Source organism: Monodon monoceros, unplaced genomic scaffold (genome assembly GCF_005190385.1).
Source record: "Monodon monoceros isolate NGI ecotype Baffin Bay Population unplaced genomic scaffold, NGI_Narwhal_1 Super_Scaffold_3, whole genome shotgun sequence".
Taxonomy (NCBI): domain Eukaryota; kingdom Metazoa; phylum Chordata; class Mammalia; order Artiodactyla; family Monodontidae; genus Monodon; species Monodon monoceros.
The window spans coordinates 81578578-81601864 of NW_021703780.1; the positions used below are offsets into that span (position 1 = coordinate 81578578).

The following is a 23287-nucleotide window of genomic DNA, read 5'->3' on the forward strand; positions in this document are numbered from 1 at the left end:
AGATTACTCTAAAGAGTATTACTCTTTAGAGATTACTCTAAAGAGTAATCTCAGATTTACTCTTTCCAAAGAGAATCAAAGAGATTAGGCCACAAGCACAGACATCTCATAGAGCTGAATCCTGACAGGAGTCCTCAGGGCATGGGTGGAATAGCATATAAACTTCATGTCATCATACTGCCCCGAGCAATCAGAAATGGGGAAGGATCAATAGATATTTTCAGTGCTCCTAATATTTAGTTCATTATCATTATCTGTGGTGGTAACAAGTCTGTTCGCTGGCACGGGACATTTCATTGACTAGAAAACAATTTAAGAAATGTACTTGGTCTACTGATGAGCTCATAGAGCAATAAATAATGGAACCTCGTGGGCAACCACGTAAGACTACGTAGTACCCTAAATGAGGGTTATCTTGACCTGTGTTTGGACTGAAGCCTGCTTCTCTGCCTTTCTGCCACAGGTAAATGAAAGAAAACCGGGCCCATTATCTTTAATAAGTAATGAACAAGGGAATCTGAGCTTAGCATATATCCACTCAATTTTCATTAACGTATTTTTTTAAAATCCTGTTTGCTCCCCTTACTGTGGAGACACTGTTCATGGAACAACAAGGTGGTAGCAGTTTATGAGTTGCAGTGTGACAAGTCAGGATCTATTTCCTGCTTTTCTCTCAATAGCTACAGGACTTGGCAAATTACTTGAGTTTTCTAATTCTCAGATTCTGTAAAATGGAGATATAATAGCACTATGTACCTCACTGGGCTGTTGTGAGGATGACATGAGCAAATATATTTTTGCAGAGGGACATACCTTTCTTTTTCCTGCTCCATGTGGCACAAGGAAGGGGAGGCAGAGGAGTAGAAAAGACCTATGGAAATCCAGAGGAGGGCATAGGAATGGAGCTAGAAACATGGGGGATGAAGGGCCCAATAAACTTTGTGCTGAAAGGTGAGTTAAGTTTTGCATCATCTTCCGGACTCCATATATGTGTTAAAAGACTTTTCTCTCTGGAAATGGACTGCATTTTGTGAGATCATAGAGCACTATGAATGAATTGCCTTATTTTTTTTAATTAATTAATTTTATTTTATTTATTCTTGGCTGCGTAGGGTCTTCGTTGCTGCATGCCGGCTTTCTCTAGCTGCGTGGAGCAGAGGCTACCCTTTGTTGCGGTGTGCAGCCTTCTCATTGCGGTGGCTTCTCTTGTTGTGGAGAGCGGGCTCTAGGTGCGTGGGCTTCTGTAGTTGTGGCGCACGGGCTCAGTAGTTGTGGCTCGTGGGTTCTAGAGCACAGGCTCAGCAGTTGTGGCACATGGTCTTAGTTGCTCCTCGGCATGTGGGATCTTCCCGGACCAGGGCTCGAACCCGTGTCCCCCACATTGGTAGGTGGATTCTTAACCACTGCACCACCAGGGAAGCCCGACTTGCCTTATTAGTAAGTGTGGAGGTAGGACTTCCTTTGATAGAACTCCAGATCAGTGTTACTCAAGGGGTAATCTAGAAACTCTGTTACTAGAACTTGGGACAAGCTAAGAACAGAAATTTTAAGTCAGTGTTTAAAAACTTGGATTGAAACTTGACAGAGTAGTTTTATGTCTGATGAATCTAATAATAAATACGAATGTATACTTTTGTATCTCTTATTTCATCTCTCTAGTAATAGATATTTTCTTAATTTTTTTCCCTTAGTAATTCACTTTATTTCACTTTACAGAATATAGGCCCACAATGACTGAAATTTTTAAAAACAGGATTTTCTCCACTGATAGTTTAGAAAAAACATCAAAACTTTTCTACACTACCAAAGAAAGTCGTTATTCTAATTCTGAAAGCTCTTAAAGACTGGCGTTTGAAGCTTTGTTCCTAAGAACAGTCTTTAAACTAATAATTCAAAACAATTCTGGAATCTTTAGTGCTTAACATTAAGCTTTTATGAATACAAGGAAGAATCTTGAATAATTTTCTCAAATATAGAAAAAAAAAAAAACATCCAGGAAGGTGAGGCAATTTTTTCAATCCACCTTGTAAAACATACATCTTTATGAGGTAGATAAATATACACTGACAAAGGGTGAGGCCCAAGAGGTTTTGGTGAGAAAATAAGTTGTAAAACTGTACTTGTAATATGATGCTGTTTTTTAAAAAATTACTATAGGCATAGAAAAAAATCTGAACTGTTATACAATAAATTAACAATTTATCTGGTAATGTTAGGCTTATAGGGCACAACTATGTTTTTATGTTGTATATTTTCTTCATGTTTGAAATTAAAATGAGTATATTTTGTAATAAAAAATTAAAATGAGTATATGATATTTTGTAATAAAAACATCAATTTGACATGTTAAAAAATTTATCTCTGTCACTTTATAGTTATTAATAAGCATATCAATAATGTGGCTGAGAAATGTTTTCCAAAAAAGGTGAGGGGAAAATCATTTAGCAGCCTCACTGTGCTTCTGTTTCTATACCTTCTTTTTCCATTTGGGAGCCAAGTTTTGTCTGTTTTTTCAAGGTACACCTGCAATTCTGAGCATACCATTTCTTGAACAGGAAAAGGTTATTTTCATGTAAGGTACTTGCACAGAAATACTAATCTCCCTATATTTCACTTCCCACTCCCCTCTCCCCGTTGTCCGGGATTAAAAGATGTCAGATGAAATATATTCTTGAATTTAAAAGACCTGTTTGCCAGTCTGAAAAACTAGAATGAATGACTTGTTACAAATAAACAACATTAGTAAGATTAGGAAGCCTACACTGGTTATCCTCCATGAGGTAATAAACTACCGTATTTCACCAATTCTAAGACACAGCGTTACGTTATGTCTCACTAAGAAAAAAAAACCGAAAACACTGCCAATTCAACTATAACACGTCAGCAATCAAAAGATGCACCCTGATTTCAGGGATGTAAGTATGAAAAAGTGGGCATCTTGGAATCAATAAAATATGGCAATACCATAACTAAAAATCTACAATCTTGTCCAACCTGATTACTTGAAGTAGAGTACCTTCAGCTGGTTTGTATGAACCTTGGACATAAATGGAAGGAAGGATACATAAACATTTTCAGTAGCACACCTTTCATTTATTGACCTATGTAAAAAAAATAATAGGTCTAAAAAAGTCAGAACAGTAAAAGAATATGCAAAAGGGTATATCTGTTTCTAGAAGGCTATACAAATATGCAAAAAGGAATAAGTTATTTTTTTGCATGTCTTTTTGTTTTCCAAATTATTTTCCCCCAAACTTCATTTTCAATGATACAAATGACTAAGGACCAGTTTAACAAATCAACTTTATGTATATATTACATGCTTTGGAATATAGATAGAAAATGTTCCCCAAAAGTTGTTCAGAAACTTCTCTATTCACAATATGAACAAGAAAACTGTATAAAAGAGGGGGAAGGAGCACCTTTTATGGAATTCTGAAGCAGAGTAAAGATGAAAAAAAAAAGATCCATTTAGAATATGGAAATATTTGTTAAAAAAAAAAACCAAACCAACCCAAAACATCCAACGATAAACCATAGCGAATTATTTCTTCCAAGGAAAGTATGAGGTAGTTTTAGCCTCATAATTAAATTTACGGCAGCTTGGAAGGTTTTCGTTTTTGTTTTTAATGACTAATTTTGCTTTTGTCACTTGGTGACTTAGAACTACCTGGGGAATCCAGACAATATGCTTACTCTTCAAATGTTCACAATTTTAAGGCACGCAATTCATCTAAAATGATGTGGTATTCGTGGGTTTTTTTCTTTATATTGTGTTGGGTTCTTGCTGTATCACCTTAAAATACTTTTTCAAACTCTTGGCTATAAAAACTTTCCATATCAAGTCTGCCATTGCAATGACAGCTGTGTTGGAGAGTTACCAGCCTGAACAAATAGCTCATCATGCCACTGGAGTAGAAAGAAAAAAGGAACTCAATGATAGTGTACCTTAGAAAATTCTCCAAGCAGAGTTTGTCAGTTACGCGGTGGGCTGCTTCATTTTTCCCCAATCTGCTACCATGAAGTTATATTACAGGATGCTACAGCCATAAGTCTTTCCAGAACCCATTTTATGGTGCTTATGAAAACCATCACTCTTGATAATAGCCTAAAAACATTTACACTCATTCAGGAATTCATGAAAAATCCAGCTTCTCTTCAAGTAATTTTCTAATACTGTCTAAATTGTTCATGTCCGGGTAGACATAGTATGTAATTCTTCACCAGCTCACGAATTCAAACTTTCCGATGGTGAGCAGTGATGAGCTTCTGGCTTCCCTTCTCTCATCATTCTGAATTGTGCTCTGAAATTTCCCCTGTCCTTCTTTCCTGTTGGAGACCCTGAACGCACTTTTCACAGTTTTGAGGTCTGCCTTCAACAACTTTCGTTCTCTTAAAAAGTGCTTGCTCTTGGTAAAGGCTGAGTCCTCCTTGGCAATGGTTCACATGTGGTCTTGACCTTGCTGTTAGGTTAGCACCTAGACTTGGAAAGGTGGGTTGTTGTTCAGGGGTTTTGTGCGGCTTAGTGTGTGATTCACTCCCGGGGTCACGGGAGTCCTCTCTTCCACCTTGGATGCCTTTAGGTTTCTATAGCCAACAGCCTTCTGGGAAGACGAACACATTTTGCAAGGCACACTAGTGTGAGAATGCAGTGCTCGGTCAAGAGGCTCAACTGCAGTTCAGACTAATGTTCCAGGCTTTGAGTCTTCGTGCCAAAAGAGCCTCTGCTCACTATTCTCCAGGCTGTCTTCCAGCAGGTTTCCCTCTGTATTGTCCAGTTGACCGGTCTCTGTGTATGGTCTATGAAAGGAAACCAGAAAAGTTACAACTTGTTGTCATTTTTGTTCCCAGGGTACAAAGATTACTACACTCAAAGAAGTTAGTAGAAAACACTGTTAAGAAAAGTATCCAAAACTTGGAAATAAAGGCAAGGGATGGCTGTGTGTTTTTTCAAGGTCATACTGGAACATGGTCTAACAGGCCCATGCAAGGAGTATTTACTTCTCCTGAGAGATAGACTTTTGTCTAAGTTACATTTACCATGGATGAGGACCCAGACTGTGTTAAGTTACATGTTAACTTGGGGGTTTTTGTTTGGAAGAAATACAAAGAACTTCTGTCTAGTAGAAAGATTACGGTCATAGTTTTATTGCCCTGTAGGATATTAACTGGTTTTGTATTGAACTGAGTAGTCTCATCTCAGTACTCTCCCTTTCAGTGTGTGGGATTCAGTCTCTTGAATTATCTGGGAACCAGCTTTAGCATTCTGTTAGTTCTCTCATGAATGAGTTAAATAAATCTTCGACATATGCTCATTTTAGGTTTGTGTGAGAGTTGTATTTTTGACTTTTGAAGTATTTTTGACAGCTAGACTTTAAGCAGTCTTCAAATTAAGGGAAATATACTAGATGTTTTTCTTTGAAACAAAGGAATATACTTAAAGGGAGGTGAGGGTACCTTGGGACATATTTTACATCCTTAGGGTGTATGGGTCAAGCGTAAATTGGAAACAGCATCACATAAAACAATCACAGGCCCATTTGGAAAGTACGTCCAAAAGAAGGCATCCTATTATACAGACCATTCCAATAAGCAAAACCTCATTCCTGTAATAGTAGGTTAGAATAGGTTAGATAGTTAGTAGCTTTCTTTTTATTTTAAACTTCAATGCCTTTTAGTACAGGTGAATAAAAAGTCCTTCGGAAAAGAGCTTTGGAAATAAACACTACGCAAAACCAGATATTTAGTGTTTTTTTTCTAATATAAAAACAAAAGCAGATTTCTGTAACGTCACACATCAGTCAGAACAAGCAAAGCTGCTGCTATGCAAGAAGCAACACACCGATTTGAGGGACTGTACTTACTACAGCTGGCTACACTTAAAAGAGAATTGAAAACTGATCTCATTTCTGGAGACACAACCATTCTCCGAGACAGAAGCCCTTGGTTCTGCCTAGTAATAGGGAGTGTTCAGTAAGGAAGAGGATAGGAAATGGAAAACAGGAAGTGAAAGAAAAAAAGTTATTTGAAAACACAGTTTGCAGCAGCAGAGCCAGGAATTTGACTATATTACATACGAGGTAGCAGAAGAGACTTCAACATTTCTAATTTTAGAAAGTTTATGCTGCTAACAGTTATACTACATCATACAAGGAAAAAAATTTTATTGGTATAAATTTGTAGCTTTCTATAATATTAAGACCTGGACACTCCGAGGTAAGAATCTCTAAATAACATGCACTTCATTTTTAAAAACATATTGATCTATGGCTAAGCATTTCAAATCTTCAATTTAAGGGCAGATCTAAAGTTTTTTATCTTTATCTTGAAACCCAATTTTTCTCTTAATAATTACATTTTCATAAAAAATAACATGCAGTTTTAGAACAAATTTCTAAAGCTTTATGGAGGATTGTTATACTTGCCTTATTAATAGGTCAAGTTAAATTGATCAGACTGTACATGATAAAAATAAAATCCTAAACGGACAAATGGGTAGAAATAAGCATTCCCATAATTCTCTGGGATAGGAGGGTATGTTGGCAAATCTTTCTAGTAAGCAGGAGCTTAAAAAATATGCTTTTCAATTTAATCCATTAAACCAACTTATTGGAATGTGTCCTAAGGAAATAATCTAGAATTCAGACAAATATTTTGCACAAAGTATTGTATTTTATTTACAATAAAAAAAGAAAGAAAATTTAAAAGCCATTTAAAATCAAACTATGTGGAACTGTTAATAAAGTACGGCATATTTATTGAGTGGAGTATCATATTGGTTGCATAAAATAAGGTTTAAAGAGTTTTGTAAAAAAAAAATGGGAACACATTTTCTACAATGAGCTCATATGTGCACACCTACACATACACAATAAGGGTCTTTAAATAGTTTCTAATTTCCTGTATATCATGCCCCTTCTGACTCTGCTATCAAGCCATGTTGGCCTGGCTGTAATAGATGGACAGACTTTGTAAAAACAGATTGTCTCTAAAAATGTTTAACACTTCCTGAGTCCTATGAAAGTGGTGTTAAAGATATTAGAACTGCCTTATGCCCTGAATGGTTTGTTTTATATCATTTCTAACTCAGTCAACAAAAACAAAAGTGAAAGTATACAAACAGGAAAATTATTTGCAAATGTATTATACAAAATGATGAGAACTGAATTGAAAGAGTTCAGCTCAAATTTTGGGCCAAAGTCTTCCTGCTCTTAACTCATTTGCAAGCATTATTTACAGAAGTCCAAGCTATCTGACGTCCTCTGAAGTATATTTTCATTAAAATTCTATTTTGAGCATGCCCTTTGTTGAGTTGAGACAATTGGCCTAATATTTCAAGCCAAGAAAAACTTTTGCTAAATATGGAAAAGAAAAACAAGCTTTTGGGGTTGAATTATCTCCCATTTGCTTAAAACACTGAGTGCTTTAGTAAGAAACTAACCTCAAATTCACCAGTATTCACCTTTAAAAGTTATTGTCTATGTAATAAGCCTTCTATGCCTGACGCAATCTGACTTAAAGAAAGCAAGATTAAATTTTCTTAAACAAAAACAAAAAGAAACAGAAAATGCTTTACTTCTTGGCACCAGGGGTACAGATTATATTCTGTGAGAAGGTGATGGAGAAAAATGACCGCTTCAAGTTTAACTCCTCCCATGTATGCAAAGAATTGAAAAACCAGAGTTTGCAATCTTTTTAATAATCACATTTTAACAAAGTGACCTTGTCTATTTCCTCTAAATGTTTACAAAGAACTACTATGACAGACACACAGGACAGCTGGCTGCGTCTGTTGCTTCTTAATGAACATAAGGTTAGACACAAAAAGGCAGCAAATGTTTGAAATCAAGCCCACCAACTGTCTATGAGGAATCTTGGTATGAAGAGCTTTTTCTGGGATATTTTTCCTGCAAGGTTCCAGAAAAGTCTTAACTGGGTATATCAATAGTTTCAAGTATAGCAATTAAAAAGAACCCTTCAGACACAAAATTTAATAGTACAAGACTCTAGAAGAGGGTCAGATTTGAATGAGCTAGATTGAGCACCAGCGAGCTTTTTCTTAAAGGGCCAGATATTTTTGGCTTCATTGGCCATAAGATCTCTGCTGCAACTACTCCGCTCTGCCCTCATAGTACAAAAACAGCCATAGGTAACATGTAAATGAATGAGCATGGCTGTTTTCCAATAAAAATTTATTTATAAACATAGGTGGCAGCCGGTTTTAGACTATAATTTGCCAACCCTTGAGCTAGATTACTTAGCGTTCATAAAATAAAACTGGATTCCTGAATTCTTTAGACCAGGAACAGGGTACTGAACGTTTTAAGCATGCCTTTCTCACCTGCCTGGAGAGGGCAAAGGATTATAGACGTTGCCATAGCAGCTGGTGTAGGAAGAATGTGCCGGGATCTCGTATTCAGATAGCCCTATAGTTAGCTGGGTCCTCCAGTTCCCGGAAGCATTTGTAGAAGACACTAGGAATAAAAATGAAAAAAGACAAATTTACTGGGACTATTCAAAGTGAGAATTGTTTAGGCCACTTAGATGTACATTAATCAGCTGTGTGCAGAGTAGAGCTTACAAGCCAGTGTTGGGAACCAACAGAGCTCCTATTCCAGTTTGGTTACTTACTGGCCGTGTGACATTGGGCAAATAGCTTATGCTCTTTAAGCCTTAGTTTCTTTGTCTGTAAAGTGGGGATAATAATATAAATATATTCTGTATGGGGATGATACCAGGATTAAATAACCTAATTTGTGCAAATATTTAGCACTGTGCCCAGCAATAAATGATAACATTATTGTTATAAATGTGAATAAAGTTAATTGAAAGACATACTATAAAAAAATAACCCAAAAGACAAGCCAGAAAAAAAAAATCTCATATATTGAAAGAATCTTCCCAGTGTCCCAGTCAGGCTATGGTGGCTGGATAGCTTCATAGGCTCAATTGTAAAGGTAAGATGACAAGTTTGAGTTTTTGGAGACCTTTAGAGGAAAAGCATTCCATACGTTGACTTGTTGAGACTTGCCCATTCCCCAGCCAAAGGCAATATTGGGTCACTAACAGCGTCAAGGCACATTTTTGCCTTTTAAAAAGAAGTTTTGGGGGTGGGGTAGGGAGGGAAACTAGTATAGGAAAGATTTCAGGAAGAAGAGATTTAGTTCTTCTGCGGGACTAATCTGTAACAAGACAAGGGTATACACAAAAAGGAATGAAATAATGCCATTTGCAGCAACATGGATGGACCTAGAGATTATCGTATTAAGTGAAGTCAGTCAGACAGAGAAAGACAAATATCATATGATATCACTTCTATGTGGAATCTAAAAAGTGATACAAATGAACTTACTTACAAAACAGAAACAGACTCACAGACTTCGAAAACAAACCTGGTTACCAAGGGGAAAGGTGTGCGGAGGATAAATTAGGGATTTCGGAGTAACAGATACACACTACTGTATATAAAATAGATAAACAACAAGGACCTACTGTACAGCACAGGGAACTCTACTCAATGTTTTGTAATAACATCTATGGGAAAAGCATCTGAATATATAGATACACACATATACATGTAAACGTAAATACATATAGGCATGTATAACTGAATCACTTTGCTTTATACCTGAAACTAACACAACATTGTAAATCAATTATACTTCAATTAAAAAAAATTTTTTTTTAATGGTTAAAAAAAAAAAATAGACAAGGGCATCATTTGGGAGCAAAACCCAGTGAATGCCTCATCGCTGGGCGTTTGCTGTCCTGTCTCTAAAACCAGTCCTGCCCCATGCCTGGGCTGCATAATGCCAGGCCAGTCATCCACGACTCAAAAACCCCACACTGTTCCTGGATCCTCTTCCAGCTCTTTCCATTTCCTGCTCCTGGAGGCCAACCTCTTCCTCTTCTCTCTCACACCCACAAAGCACATGTGACAGTGTGAGACAAACACATTTCAAAACTCATCTGTGGTCCTGCATGCCACAAGGCTTTGACTCAAAGATGTAACATTCCCACTTTAAGCTTCCAGGAAGGTTTCATAACTCAGAGGCGTGGTGGTTAGGATGTCTGAGCTGTGACCGAATTCCTACTCTGCCACTTAACTAGCTTGGGAGCTCGGGCAGGGTCATTTAAACGCTCTGAGTCAGAACTGCCTCAGCTGCGAGAGTAGAATAATAATAATACACATAACAACAGCACTCATTACGTAGAACTGCTGCATACATTAAGTGGGAGAGTACACAGAAAGCGCTGAGCAGGTCGGGTGGCACAGGGTTCAGTTGCCAATAAATGGTGACTGTCCTTACTACTAAAACTGAGTCACCCAGAGAGCCTTTAGGTGGCTGGAAGAGATTACAAAACCCCTGACTAATCGGCAAATAATCGGAAACTTATCTCTCTATGAGAATGATGCGTGCCTGTTATAAAACATTTCTGTAGCTATAAACTGTAGACAGGAATGAGGAAAATTCCAAAAGGGAATTCTGGGAGCACTGATTCCATCCGTCTTATTCCTTAAAATGTGATGCCTTTTGGCCTATGGGGCCAAATCCTGCTGGTATCAGCAAGGTTCACACTCTCACACTGGGTCCAGGAAGTGTTATCTCCATTCTCACCTTTGCCCCAGTCCTGAGCCACCGGCCAGGAATGTTGAAGTTTCTGAGTTACACCTCTTCTCCCTGGCCTCACTGTTTAAAGAGGCATCACCCCAGTGCTGTGCCCTGATGACCATCCACATGCACCCCAGCCCTCTTCCTTTGGTTTCTGCAAGTTTCTCATGCAACACCCAGAACTTGAGGGGGAAGAAAGGCATTCTCTAATCAGAGCCACAGATAAGAAATAACTACAGGAGGCTTTTCATATGTTAGATGTGGTAATAAATGGGAAAGTCCAAGCAGAAGTCCAAAGTCCTGGACAAATACAAGAACACTAGAACCCAAATGGAAATCTCCATGGAGATGCGTCTTGTCAACAACATTAGGAAACTTTTAAAGGAATACTTTTCACCGAAGATCACACAATGATTCAGGGATCCCTGAGCTATGTCTCACTAAGGTGTCGTGCTTGAAAGAGGGGGCAAGACTCATGACCTCGGTTTTTCATGTGGTTTGAGAATTCAACCGTTTCTTAGAGCTTTAATATTGCTTAATTTTCATATATTCCTCTGGCTGCTAAGTAGACTGTGAATTCATCCAGGCCAGGAACTGGCTTGAAACTGGATGCTCAGTATCTATGCCTGCTTGTTTGCTGAATAAATGAAACCCTGGGCAGACTCTCCATTTAGGCCCCCATTTCTCTCCTTAAAGTATGCCTAGCACAGCTGGAGGTACACAGTAAATCCTCCAGGAACAGTAGTGGAGTTAGGGACCAAAGTCAACACGTGAAGAGAACACCTCTAATCCAAATTATCTTTGAAAGTCCCTTAAATCAAGCATAAAGTGGAATACATATGATTACTGAATTAAGACCTGCAAAGTACTTAGAACACTGCCAGGAACAGTGGTTAGTAAATGCCACCTCCTGTCAGCCTCATTAGAAGCCTTACACAGAGACCTGAGCATTTGGAACGAACAGCCTTTAGATAATCCAATTCCTAGTCGTGAACAGGGAAAGATGTATAATATTGAAGTATAGTTGATTTACAATGTTCTGTTAGTTTCAGGTGTACAGCACAGTGATTCAGTTTACATATACATATATATATATATATATAGGTATGTCTGTGTGTATATATATGTATATATATAAAATGTTCATTTTCAGATTCTTTTTTTTTTTTTTTTTTTTTGCCGTACGCGGGCCTCTCACTGCTGTGGCCTCTCCCGTTGCGGAGCACAGGCTCCGGACGCGCAGGCTCAGCGGCCATGGCTCATGGGCCCAGCCGCTCTGCAGCATGTGGGATCCTCCCGGACCGGGGCACGAACCCGTGTTCCCTGCATTGGCAGGCGGACTCTCAACCACGGCGCCACCAGCGAAGCCCCATTTTCAGATTCTTTTCCCTTATAGGTTTATTACAAAATATTGAGTATAGTTCCCTGTGCTATACAGTAGGTCCTTGTTGGGTATCTCTTTTCTATATAGTAGTGTGTATCTGTTCATCCCAAAGCCCGGAACACTTTAAAGAGATGTGACTGTCAATGGAAGACCTAGAAAAGATAAAAATATATGAAAGCCCCTAACCCAGGGCAGCACAGAGAGTAAGTGCTCAATAAATGTTTGCTGGACTTGAATCTGTGGCTCTACCCAATGGCTACCACTCTCCTGACCTTGGGTCCTGGTCTCGTGACCCTTGAGGGGAGTTGGTTTGGCGTAGGTGAGGAACATGAGGTAAATGAAATCTGGATATCAAGTGCCTACGCAGTATTCTTACCTGAAGAGTAGGAAGACGCTCGGCTGCTTGGAGAACAGGGTACCTGCAGCCCGGCAAAGCCCAGGCTTCTCTGCGATCCCCTGTCCGAATCAAAGCTAGTCTGTGTGCTGTGGCCCTGCTCCTTTTGCCCAGAGGCCCGCTGGTACCAGCCACGCAGGTGCTCTGCCACTAAGGCCTTGTGGATGTTTTTGGTGATGTGCTCTGACTTGGCAGCAGCCTTCCTCGGCAGCCGGAGAGTTGCATACGGGTTATGGGGCACCTGGTCGACCTCGTCTTCATGAAACGACCTGCTGTAGTCCCTTGGGTGGTCATATCCATAGTGGGCGGAGGACCGGTAGGAAGGATTGACACTGTACTGTCCTTCAGTGTCGTTCTCGTAGACGTAGCCACCACTGTAATACAGATCACACTCTGCATATGGCGTGTACCCGGCAGTGTAGTAACTGGAAGAAGGCTGCTCCTGACTCTTTGAGTAGACGCCATTCTTCAGACTATCCTTTTGTGCTAGGTTGGGCATGCTTCCTGAATTTGAAGTGGAAACGTTCTGTTTCTTGGACCTTCTCCGACCCCTGGAGCGAGTGTCCAGAGTTTGGGTGGTGTAACAGGGGCCAGCCACGGGTGTCACGCAGTAATACTCTGTGCTCGACTGGCTGGTATAGGAAGACCCGTCATCCAGGATTTCTGTGCTGCTGCTTCTTTGGGATTTGGAGAGGGAGAGAAATGGCTTATCGTGGTCCATCTCAGAGAGCAGATGAGACTGGGACTCAAGGCTTCCACTCCGCTGGCGGCAGTGCTGAGATGAAGATTCGGGTCTGAAAGAGGAGGAAGCAAACTTGTAAAAGACAAACAGGGAAAGGAGGACCAAGGGAAGGGAAAAGGACACCACGTCGAACGATTTAATAGCTCCTGAACTGCACTAGGATTTTTAAGGTTTCCAAAGCTGAACACACGACAGAAACCACTGGGTTCACATGGTCAAAATGAGAAAAGAAATCAGTTCTGTCAATTGGGCAATCCACATCCTTCCTTGACAATAGGGAAGATAAACTGATGCTGTATAACCTACATCAAAGCCTAAGAAAAATCCCACATGTCTTTGGAGGGTTCTTTCTTCCAACAGGATAGCAGGATACATAGACTAGGGTGAACGCAGCATTTGTTGGGGAACAGAGTCTGGCTTTGACATTGGAGGCATCTGGGTTGAGTTACGGCTCCATCATTTCCCAGCCGTATGAATGTGGACGAGATATTTAACTAATCTCCCTCCCTCCTCTGTAAAATGAGGAAAAAAACAGTATCTAGTAACTCCAGTCAGACTTGTTGCGGGGACTAATTAATATAGTGCATATAAAATAGCACGGCCTTCAGTAAACACTTCAAAATGTTGCTACTGTCGTTATCTTCATCCTCACCATTGAATAACAAATGGTAATGTCCAGTTGGAAAAATTAAGGCACAAAAAAATCCAGTATCTACCCAAACCATGTACATTTTCAAGCACATTTTCTTGGCTCACATATTTGATCTGTTAAGTGCAGAGAAAGTGTAGAGCCATAAAATAAAGTCCCACTGCAGAAAGTGATTAAAAACACAGTGAAGGGACTTCCCTGGTGGCACAGTGGTTAAGAATCCGCCTGCCAATGCAGGGCACATGGGTTCGAGCCCTGGTCCGGGAAGATCCCACATGCCGTGGAGCAACTAAGCCCGTGCGCCACAACTACTGGGCCTGCGCTCTAGAGCCCGCGAGCCACAACTACTGAGCCCGCGCGCCTAGAGCCCGTGCTCCGCAACAAGAGAAGCCACCGCAATGAGAAGCCCGCGCACCGCAACGAAGGGTAGCCCCTGCTCGCTGTAACTAGAGAAAAACCGCACGCAGCAATGAAGACCCAACGCAGCCAAATTAAAAAACAAACAAACCACAGTGAAGTAAAACAAAACCTTAAAGCAAAAGTCAACAGAGAGAAAGCGATTGGAATGAAGCCCTCTTACTGCAAGTGGCTGCTGCTGTAAGCGTTCCGGGTGAGAACAGGTGTGGTGGGCACGCTTCGCCCTCCCTGGGGCCGCCTCTCCAAAGTTTTGTAAGGACTGCTGTGCGTCGACAGCATTTCTCTGTGACGGTAAAAAAAAAAAAAAAGAATTCAGGAAATGAGGAGCCGCCTAACATTTCTGGCAAACTTGTTATAAGCTGATTAGAAACTTACTGGAGCGGGGAGGGATAAATTAGAAGCTTGGGATTAACAATACACAGGACTATATATAAAATAGATCATCAACAAGGACCTACTGTCGAGCACAGGGAGCTCTACCCAATATTCTGTAATAACCTATAGGGGAAAAGCATCTGAAAAACAAGAGATATATGTATATGTATAACTGAATCACTTTGCTGTACACCTGAAACTAATACAACATTGTAAATCAAATTTCTCCAATATAAAACAAAATAAAAAGAGCCTGCTGTATAAAAAGATAAATAAAATAACATTCAAAAAAATAATAATAAAATAGAATTAAAAATAAGATAGATAACCAACAAGAACCTACTGTATAGCACAGGGAACTATACTCAATATATATATATTTTTTGCAGTATGTGGGCCTCTCACTGTTGTGGCCTCTCCCGTTGTGGAGCACAGGCTCCAGACGCGCAGGCTCAACGGGCATGGTTCCCGGGCCCAGCCGCTCTGCGGCATGTGGGATCCTCCCGGACCAGGGCACGAACCCGTGTCCCCTGCATCGGCAGGCGGACTCTCAACCACTGCGCCACCAGGGAAGCCCTACACTCAATATTTTGTAATAACCTATAAGGGAACAGAATCTGAAAAAATTACATCTAGGTATAACTGAATCACTTTGCTGTAAACGTGAAACTAACACAACATTGTAAATCAACTATACTTCAATTAAAAGAAAAAAAGGAAGGAAACTTACTGGAAACTGAAGGAATGGGAACATAAAGAGATAATTGGGAAAACTGTCTTTGTGGCTTAGTATCCTGGTGCATCATAGATGAGTCTTAGGGGAAGCACAAGTGATGTGACTCTGAGTCATAAATATGGAGGAAAAAACTAAAAGACTTTAAAAAAAGGGTGTATTGAATAAAATAGATTGGAAGCAACGAGAGCAGGAAATCCTTTCTCTGTAAAGAGCCTCACAGCAAATATTTTTGGCTTTGTGGGCCAGATGATCTCTGCCCTTGAAGTAAGAGACCAGTGTAGACAATATGTATGTGAATGGAGGTGACTGCGTGCCAATCAAATTTGACCGTGGACACGTAAATTAAAATTTCATACAATTTTTATGTCACAAAATATTACTGCTTTTTGATTTCTGTTCCAGTATTCAAAAATCAAAAATCTAACCCCATGCTTAGCTCTGCAGCATGAATTTGGGTAGTGGACTGTCATTCACAGCATCCTTAAATCACTTTGTCCACTTTCCAGCACAGTGAGAACACAATTTGAAGTTAATTTTTTAATTAAAAATGACTTTGATTATACCTCACTTGTTATAAAAGCATGTCAAGTTCATTGCAAAAAAGTTTAAAAATACAGATAAACATTTAAATGTCCATAATCTGGTGCCTCAGATAAGTCAGAACACTAAACATTTTCAGATATTTTTACTAAGCATATATACTTATAAGCATTTATACTTTTATTGGGATTAACACACACACACTATTATATATAAAATAAATAACCAACAAGGACCTACTGTATAGCACAAGAAACTATACCCCATATTTTGTAATAACCTATAAGGGAAAAGAATCTGAAAAAGAGTACACACACACACACACACACGTATGTATAACTGAATCACTTTCCTGTATGCCTGAAACTAACACGACATTGTAATACAACTATACTTCAATTTAAAAAAAGCATTTATACTTTTAACAACAAAAAATGAGATCTTACTGTGTATTCTCTTTCAAAACCCACTTAAAAAATTTGATTTAACATTTTATGTCACTTAATATTCACCTACACTGTTATTTTAATGAGTTTATAGTATTCCGGTGTAAAGACTGACCATAATTAAACAATCCACTAGTTGAGCATTTGGGCTGTTTTCATTTGTTACTAGTATAAACAATGCTGTGATAAGCATCCTGTAGTTTATTCAAGAGGAAAAATTCCTAAAAGCGAAATTGCTGGATCAAAGGGCAAACCCATCTTAAGCTCTTGGGGATGAAGGCATAATAATTTTTAAGATAATGATTTTCCCAGTTATAATTCCTCTTGCTGAAATAGCTTTGTTTTCCCTAATATAATAAACACACTTGTCCAGCGTTATCTGATAGGACTTCCTTCAATTATGGAAATGTGCTATATCTGTGCTACTCAATATCAGGCATCAGCCACATGTGCCTATTAGGACTTGAAATGTGGCTGGTAGGACTGAGGAACCGAATTTTAAATTTTATTTACTTTTAATTAAATTGGACAGCACAGCTCTAGACACCTGGATCTCTATTGTTTAAGGCAACAGTTTTTAGATGCTAATCTAAAAACTTGGGCCAATATGAGATGAAAGTCTTCACTGGTCTTTGACAAATCAGAAATGTAACAAAATGTGGGTTTTCTTTTCATAAGCGAAAAATTATTTAATCTAAATAATCTTCCTTTATTTTGAGACTAATTTCCATCTTCCCTGAGATGCAATATAATATTGGCTAAAATCACATCACAGGCTTTGGAGTCAGGCTACCTAGGTTCAAATCCCAATTCTGACATTTACTAGTTGACAAACCCAACAAGTGATTCATGCTTTCTCGTCCTTGGTGTACTTATCTATAATCGGTAAGGATGGTAGTAATACAGTCAGGATTGTTGTGAGGATTAAATTTATTAATACATATTAAAACACTTCAAACAGTGTCTGGCACATAGTAAGTGCTCAATAAATGTTAACTTCATATTATTGTTATTATTACAACGATGACTGTATTTTGGATATGTAAATGTATTTTTTTTTTTTCATGAAATCGTAGTGCTGTTTGTTTGAACATTCTGATTAGGCAAAGTAAAAAGCTGGTAATCCTATCTTGAGCCCTATGTAGAAAGAAAAATAAATAAAACTAGTATTGATCCCTGCAGCCAAATCCTGGGAACCACTGGTCTGTCATCTTTTAAAAAGTTATTGCCCTGTTGTTATTGCCCTGATAATATTTACTTGAGACACTTGAGAAGTTGTATTATCTACTTTACAGACTAAAAATGTACTGAAGTCTCATTTTCCTTTGAAAGTTCAGAAGTCAGTTCTCTCACTTGGTTTGGAAGAGTGGTATTTAATGACAGTTTCCTGAAACCGTGGGTGATGAAACAGAACTTTGGACACTATACCCAAATTCAGATTATAATCAATGTTCCTATGATTTAATATAAATCAAGTAGACTTTAAAATCAAGGAAACACCAAATACTTTTCAAAAGATCTCTTTAAAAACACTTCCACTTGTTACCAACAATAAATAACTGGGTTAGTTTGTATGCTTTGGTTTTACAAGATAACACTTTCTGAAAGAATAAAAAGGATAACGCAAAAATGGGTTGACTATTTTGCAGAAAAGATCTCATAGTGGCAAGGCATTCACCTCACTGATAATGTGACTTCTTACCTAGACTGTCTGGTATCCACAAACTGTTCATTGATGGACGACTTTCTGAAATGGATTCTCTCAATCCCGAGAGACTTGGGAGGAAGAATTCTTGGAGAATGAGGTACTGAACTTGATCGCTGCCCAGCAAGAGTACAGGTGTCACTGGCTATAATAAGTAAATTGAATGAAAGAATAAGTAGATAAATAAAAAAGTAAACAAATACCATGCCAAAACCTCCCAAAAAAGAAAGCGGAAGATTTGTCTGGTGAGCAAAGTGGTCTTCCAAAGATGATATTTTTAAAAGTACCTACGTTTCAGGAAATTTATTTTATACAATAGAAAAAAAATTACTGAATGTTCTTGTGGGGCCTGACCCAACTTATGCCAACTCAATAGGTGGCATGCTGAGCAAATAAATCTCTCAGGTGGAATGGGTGATACTATACTATACTTTTCTAGAATTATATTACAGAAAAACCTCAGTGTGTAAGGGGCCAAGAGGAAGCTGGCCTGTAAAGTGGGCCTGGATCAGTTTTGTTCAGCTTTACTTGTAAATTTGTCTTACTTATTTATTTTTTTATTTTTCGCTGTGTTGGGTCTTCATTGCCACATTCAGGCTTTCTCTAGTTGCAGCGAGCTACTCTTCATTGCAGTGCACGAGCTTCTCATTGCAGTGGTTTCTCTTGTTGCAGAGCACTGTCTCTAGGTGCACCGGCTCAGTAGTTGTGGCACACAGGCTCAGTTGCTCCGTGGCATGTGGGATCTTCCCAGACCAGGGCTCGAACCCGTGACCCCTGCATTAGCAGGCGGATTCTTAACCACTGAGACACCAAGGAAGCCCTGTTCAGCTTTACTTTTAATGTTCTTAGGCCTCCTTGGCTGACCAAAGGCTCATCCTATCATTAAAAGTGATGAATCTGATTTACGGTGAGTCATTAGGGAATTGTTGTGTCTCCCACTGGTATTTGTATTTCCAAAGAGGAATGGCAAACATGATCAAACCTCAGCTCAAAGGAAGGATTCTGAAATGGTAGACTTTCATGAACTATTCCATTTGGGGGAAGATAAAGCAGTAGGGGTTAGTGGTTCCCCCAAATTCTTTAAATCACATCAAATAGATAGCGAGCTCCTCTGCTTAAGCACAAGGAATGGATTACAAGGAAATACTCTGTCACTTGAAATGAAATCCATTCCATCATGAAATATGTTGACCACAGGTCATTACAATAGATACAGTCTACCTCTAGGAAACCAACATAATGACATGTAACCCAATTTCTAAAATGTGTGTTTCTTCCTAAGAAAAATAAAATAAACTCCAACTTAGCTGGAATGAACAGACAGTGATAAACTCTACATTATTTCCTGGTAGTGTAGTGTAGCCTACACAACACTAATTTCCTGGTTTTGGTATTAGACACTATCTATATAAAATGTCACCAGTAGACAAGGCTGGGTGAAGGACTCTGTATTACTTACGCAACTTCTCTATAGTTACTTCAAACGTTAAAAAAAAAATCCTACAGAGCCTTACAAATCCTTATCAAGATACCTATTCACTCCAGTTATGGTACTCTGATTCCCTGAAGTCATGTGATTTGTACGGTACTGTATTTAATGCTGAGCTAACCTGTATAGACGTTAATCCTAAACCCCCGTTCCCAGCCATTCTGCATAAATGTAAGTTAGCTATCTACTTTCCCCAGAAGAATAATAAACAGACTTTACTTAACTCAAAAATATTCTTAATATTTCAGAATATGTAACATTTTAAACTGAAAAGGGGGAGCTACTTACAATCATCATAGGTGGTAGTGTCAGACAAGGAGCTACCTTCTGATGGGATTATGTCTTCTGTGAATAAAATAAACTGCCTTTAGTATAATGGTGCATTTGGACACCCTTAATAGTTCAATAAAACCCTTTGCAATGGAGTGCATCTTATTTTTATTTAGATAAACACAACTAATTGCAGTGCATTAGGAAGTTAACTATTGTAAGAATGAACTCATTGACTACTGAAGGTATAAACATATACTGTACAAATATTACATTGGATTATTTATTAAAGTGGAACAGAGTTTGAGAACGGTCCTTTGAGAATCTACTATACTGTTAGGATCATTTATTTTTTTGAGCCCTCCCCTGAAGAGAAGGGCTTTTTCTTGATAGGGTGTGGCGGTCACTTGTGGTACATAAGCTTCTCAATCAGACCAGGGTTTCTTAACAGTGGGTGGCACTACTGACATTTTGGACTGGATGATTCTTTGTTGCGGGGGTGGGGTGGGTGGGGGTGGGGTGGTGGGGGTGGAGGAGGCTGGGTGCTGCCCTTTATACTGTAGGATCTCCAGCCTCCACCACTGGATGCCGGCACCACCCCACCCTCAGTTTTGACAATCAAACACGTCTGCAGACATTGCCAAATGCTCCCTGGGGTGTGAAACTGCCCCTGAGTGAGAACTACTGAAACAGACAGACCTGGGTTCACATCCTGGTTTTGTCACTTACTGGCTGTGAGACCCAGGGCAAATTACTTAATCTCTCCAAGCATCATTTGGCTCATCTCTACAATAAGGATAAGAATAGTACCTAGTGTTTAGTGCTTTGGTGAGCATTAAATGACGTAATAGATGTAAAGCCCTTAGCCCAGCTCCTGGCACAGGACAAATGCTCAATAAATGTTAGCTATACTTACTACTTTGGTTCCCTAAACACAGCATTCTGGTGAAAGAACTCTGGTGGTTGAAAATGCCCATAATGATCTGATTACTACTGGTGCCCGTCAAATGTTACAAAATGGGTTTAGCAAAAAGCGATATCTCAGATGTTGATGTACTCTGGCAAGTCATTCCATACTCAGCGTCAACGATGGGCAAAGTTACAGGCAAACACGACACCTCAGTGTAAGCTTCAAAGCCATTATGAAGTGAATCTCCACATCCAGTCTCAAATGTTAATCTCTATCACAGCCAGGAGGACTGTCTCTTAATTGGACACACAGTAGAGCTTGAAGGCGAAATGCCAGTAGAGTCAGCTGTCAGGCAGGCTTTAAAAAAATCCACCCGATATATGCTCAGCCATTGGCACCAGCGCTGCCCAAATGTCAGTTACTGAAAAGGATAACATTTGAATCTTACACAGCTGGGGATGAACGGGCCACAACAAATGGCTATGAAAGTTAAGTGCACTGCTAATCATCCATCTCTGTAGGTCCAGAATGTGGCCAGTGACTAGGCCAACTGGATTTCACATTCAGAGTCAAAGCCATCCTAAATTCCCCAGCTGTAGTTGACGCACACTTGTGTGTTGATGTCTGTGCATTCACTTTCCTAAAAGCCATATCTCTGCTTTGCAAATCATATGCTCTGAAGCTGGGTACACTTTTTTGTGTACCACATTTTGTCAAATCTAAGATGTATCATTACTTGATGTCCCAGTAAAAAAAGAAAAAAGCACTGCCGATCATAACTGTAACACTCCATCTAGTATAAGAATTATCCCAATTTCACAGATGTTTAAATAGGGAAAAAAAAAAAGTCTTGGAATCAAAGAAATAGAATCGTATTTCAACCAGTGATCAAGGCTAAAAATCGTGCTAATAAATACGGAAGGCCAATTGGACTTGAAATCGACCTAAATGAGATGTTTTTCAGTTTGCTTTTTTCCTGAATATTAAAGTTTTAGATATATAATGTTGAGAATTTTGAAAATATGGAAGACAATTAGGAAGAAAATTAAGTGACATGAAATTCTACCACTATTAATATTTTGAACTCTTTCCCAATTAGTCTTTGTGTGTACATAATTATACAATGTCAGGACCATGTTATGGTTACAATTTTGTATTCTGCCTTCCATAATATAACATGAACATATGCCCATATCTTTAAATAGCCTCCATAAATGACAATAACTGTAAGAGCTCTTTTCTATCCATATATGTTGGATAGGTCCTTAAGAAAATGTATGGTCTGCTGCATTAAAAACCTTTGAGAAACTACTAGGTAGGGCCCAGCTCTCTTAATATCCTGTGTTTTCAAATGTATTTCTTGCAATGACATCAGGCCAGTTAAAGGTGAATCTGTCTTATTAGGAACCAACATTGCTATGAAAGCTCTTTCATGCTGAAAATTAAAGCAATGCAATAGTATAGTATTACAATAGTAAGAAGGTCACTAAAAACCAAGTTAACATACTTGTAAGACTGAAATTCCAAACCATTTTTATCCTAAGAAACTCATAATTAATCCTGTTCTTTCTTTTGTCTCTTACCAAATGAACTGGTCTGGAAATGGTACATTCCATCAAGAGGATTGACTTATGTGACTCTAAAAAACCTTACTAATTACTAACCTGGTAAGATAACTGATGCTTTCTGGCTGGGTTTCTTTCCACATCTAATTCGGTATTCATTTATTGCATTTTCAATCTCCTGAAGCTTTTTCACTGCATCCGTGTAATCTTGCTTTCGTTTTTTCTTCACAGTTTTACAAAGATCTGGCTCGTTGGCAAGTTTCTTTGCAGCTTCAACCAGCTTTTGCTGTATTAGGAAATTGCTCTCCAGTTCTTGCAAAGCAGGGTCCTGCATTTACATGATGATACTGTTTTATTTTTATGGACACACACAGTCACTGTGATATGTACTAGATAATAAAATTTCTCTTTCTCATGCGTTCTCAAATCAGATGCTCTCTCGGAATAAAATCCTCCTAAGTTTTACTGCTTAGGTATTCTCAAACACTTTCCTAGAAGACAAGACCTCCCTCCTCCATTTACTTTAACTGAATAGTCCAACTCTCTGTCCTTTTCAAAGAAGGGAATGGCCTTCCGTTCATTCAGTTCGTTGGATGAAGATCATATTTTTCAAGAAGGGATACTTCACCCAAGATTCATAGCCAGAGAATGCTATATTCACATGCACAGCTTTAGAAACAGATAAATTGAGGTTTGATTCCTCTTTCTGGGTGATTCCTGGTTGCATGACCCTGGACATATTGCTTAATTTTTAATGCTTCGATTTTTTTTTCATTTGTAAAAGGGAGATAACACCCACCTTATGAAAGTATGGTGAAGATTAAAGGAAATAATGTATGTGCATTGCTTAGCTCAGAGCTGGGTATACAGTGAACACTCAATAAATAGCAATGCTCACTTTATTATTAATGGAAACTGCTATCATTTTCTAAAGCCAAGATGGCTAAACTTCTGCAAGAAACACGAGTAGGGTCATAGTGTCCGATGTCATGCAGATGAGAAAGTACCCTCTATATTGGCTAACCAACATTTTAACTTTATTATACCCAAGT

At 38.8% G+C, this 23287-nt stretch overlaps 1 protein-coding gene across 7 annotated transcripts in view; it reads right to left on the bottom strand.

Annotated features, from left to right (window-relative positions):
• Positions 1–3078: 3078 nt before the first annotated feature.
• FRMD4B (FERM domain containing 4B) overlaps positions 3079–23287 on the bottom strand; it is a 336083-nt gene continuing 315874 nt past the window's right edge. For all 7 annotated transcript variants that reach the window (XM_029242032.1, XM_029242034.1, XM_029242031.1 and 4 more), the window contains 7 exons: positions 22335–22563; positions 19779–19835; positions 17999–18146; positions 14363–14482; positions 12374–13185; positions 8342–8474; positions 3079–4800 (listed from right to left, as the gene is read on the bottom strand). In XM_029242032.1, coding sequence (XP_029097865.1) covers positions 4680–4800; positions 8342–8474; positions 12374–13185; positions 14363–14482; positions 17999–18146; positions 19779–19835; positions 22335–22563 — 1620 coding nt within the window. In that variant the 3' untranslated portion in view covers positions 3079–4679. The remainder of the gene's footprint in view (positions 4801–8341; positions 8475–12373; positions 13186–14362; positions 14483–17998; positions 18147–19778; positions 19836–22334; positions 22564–23287) is intronic.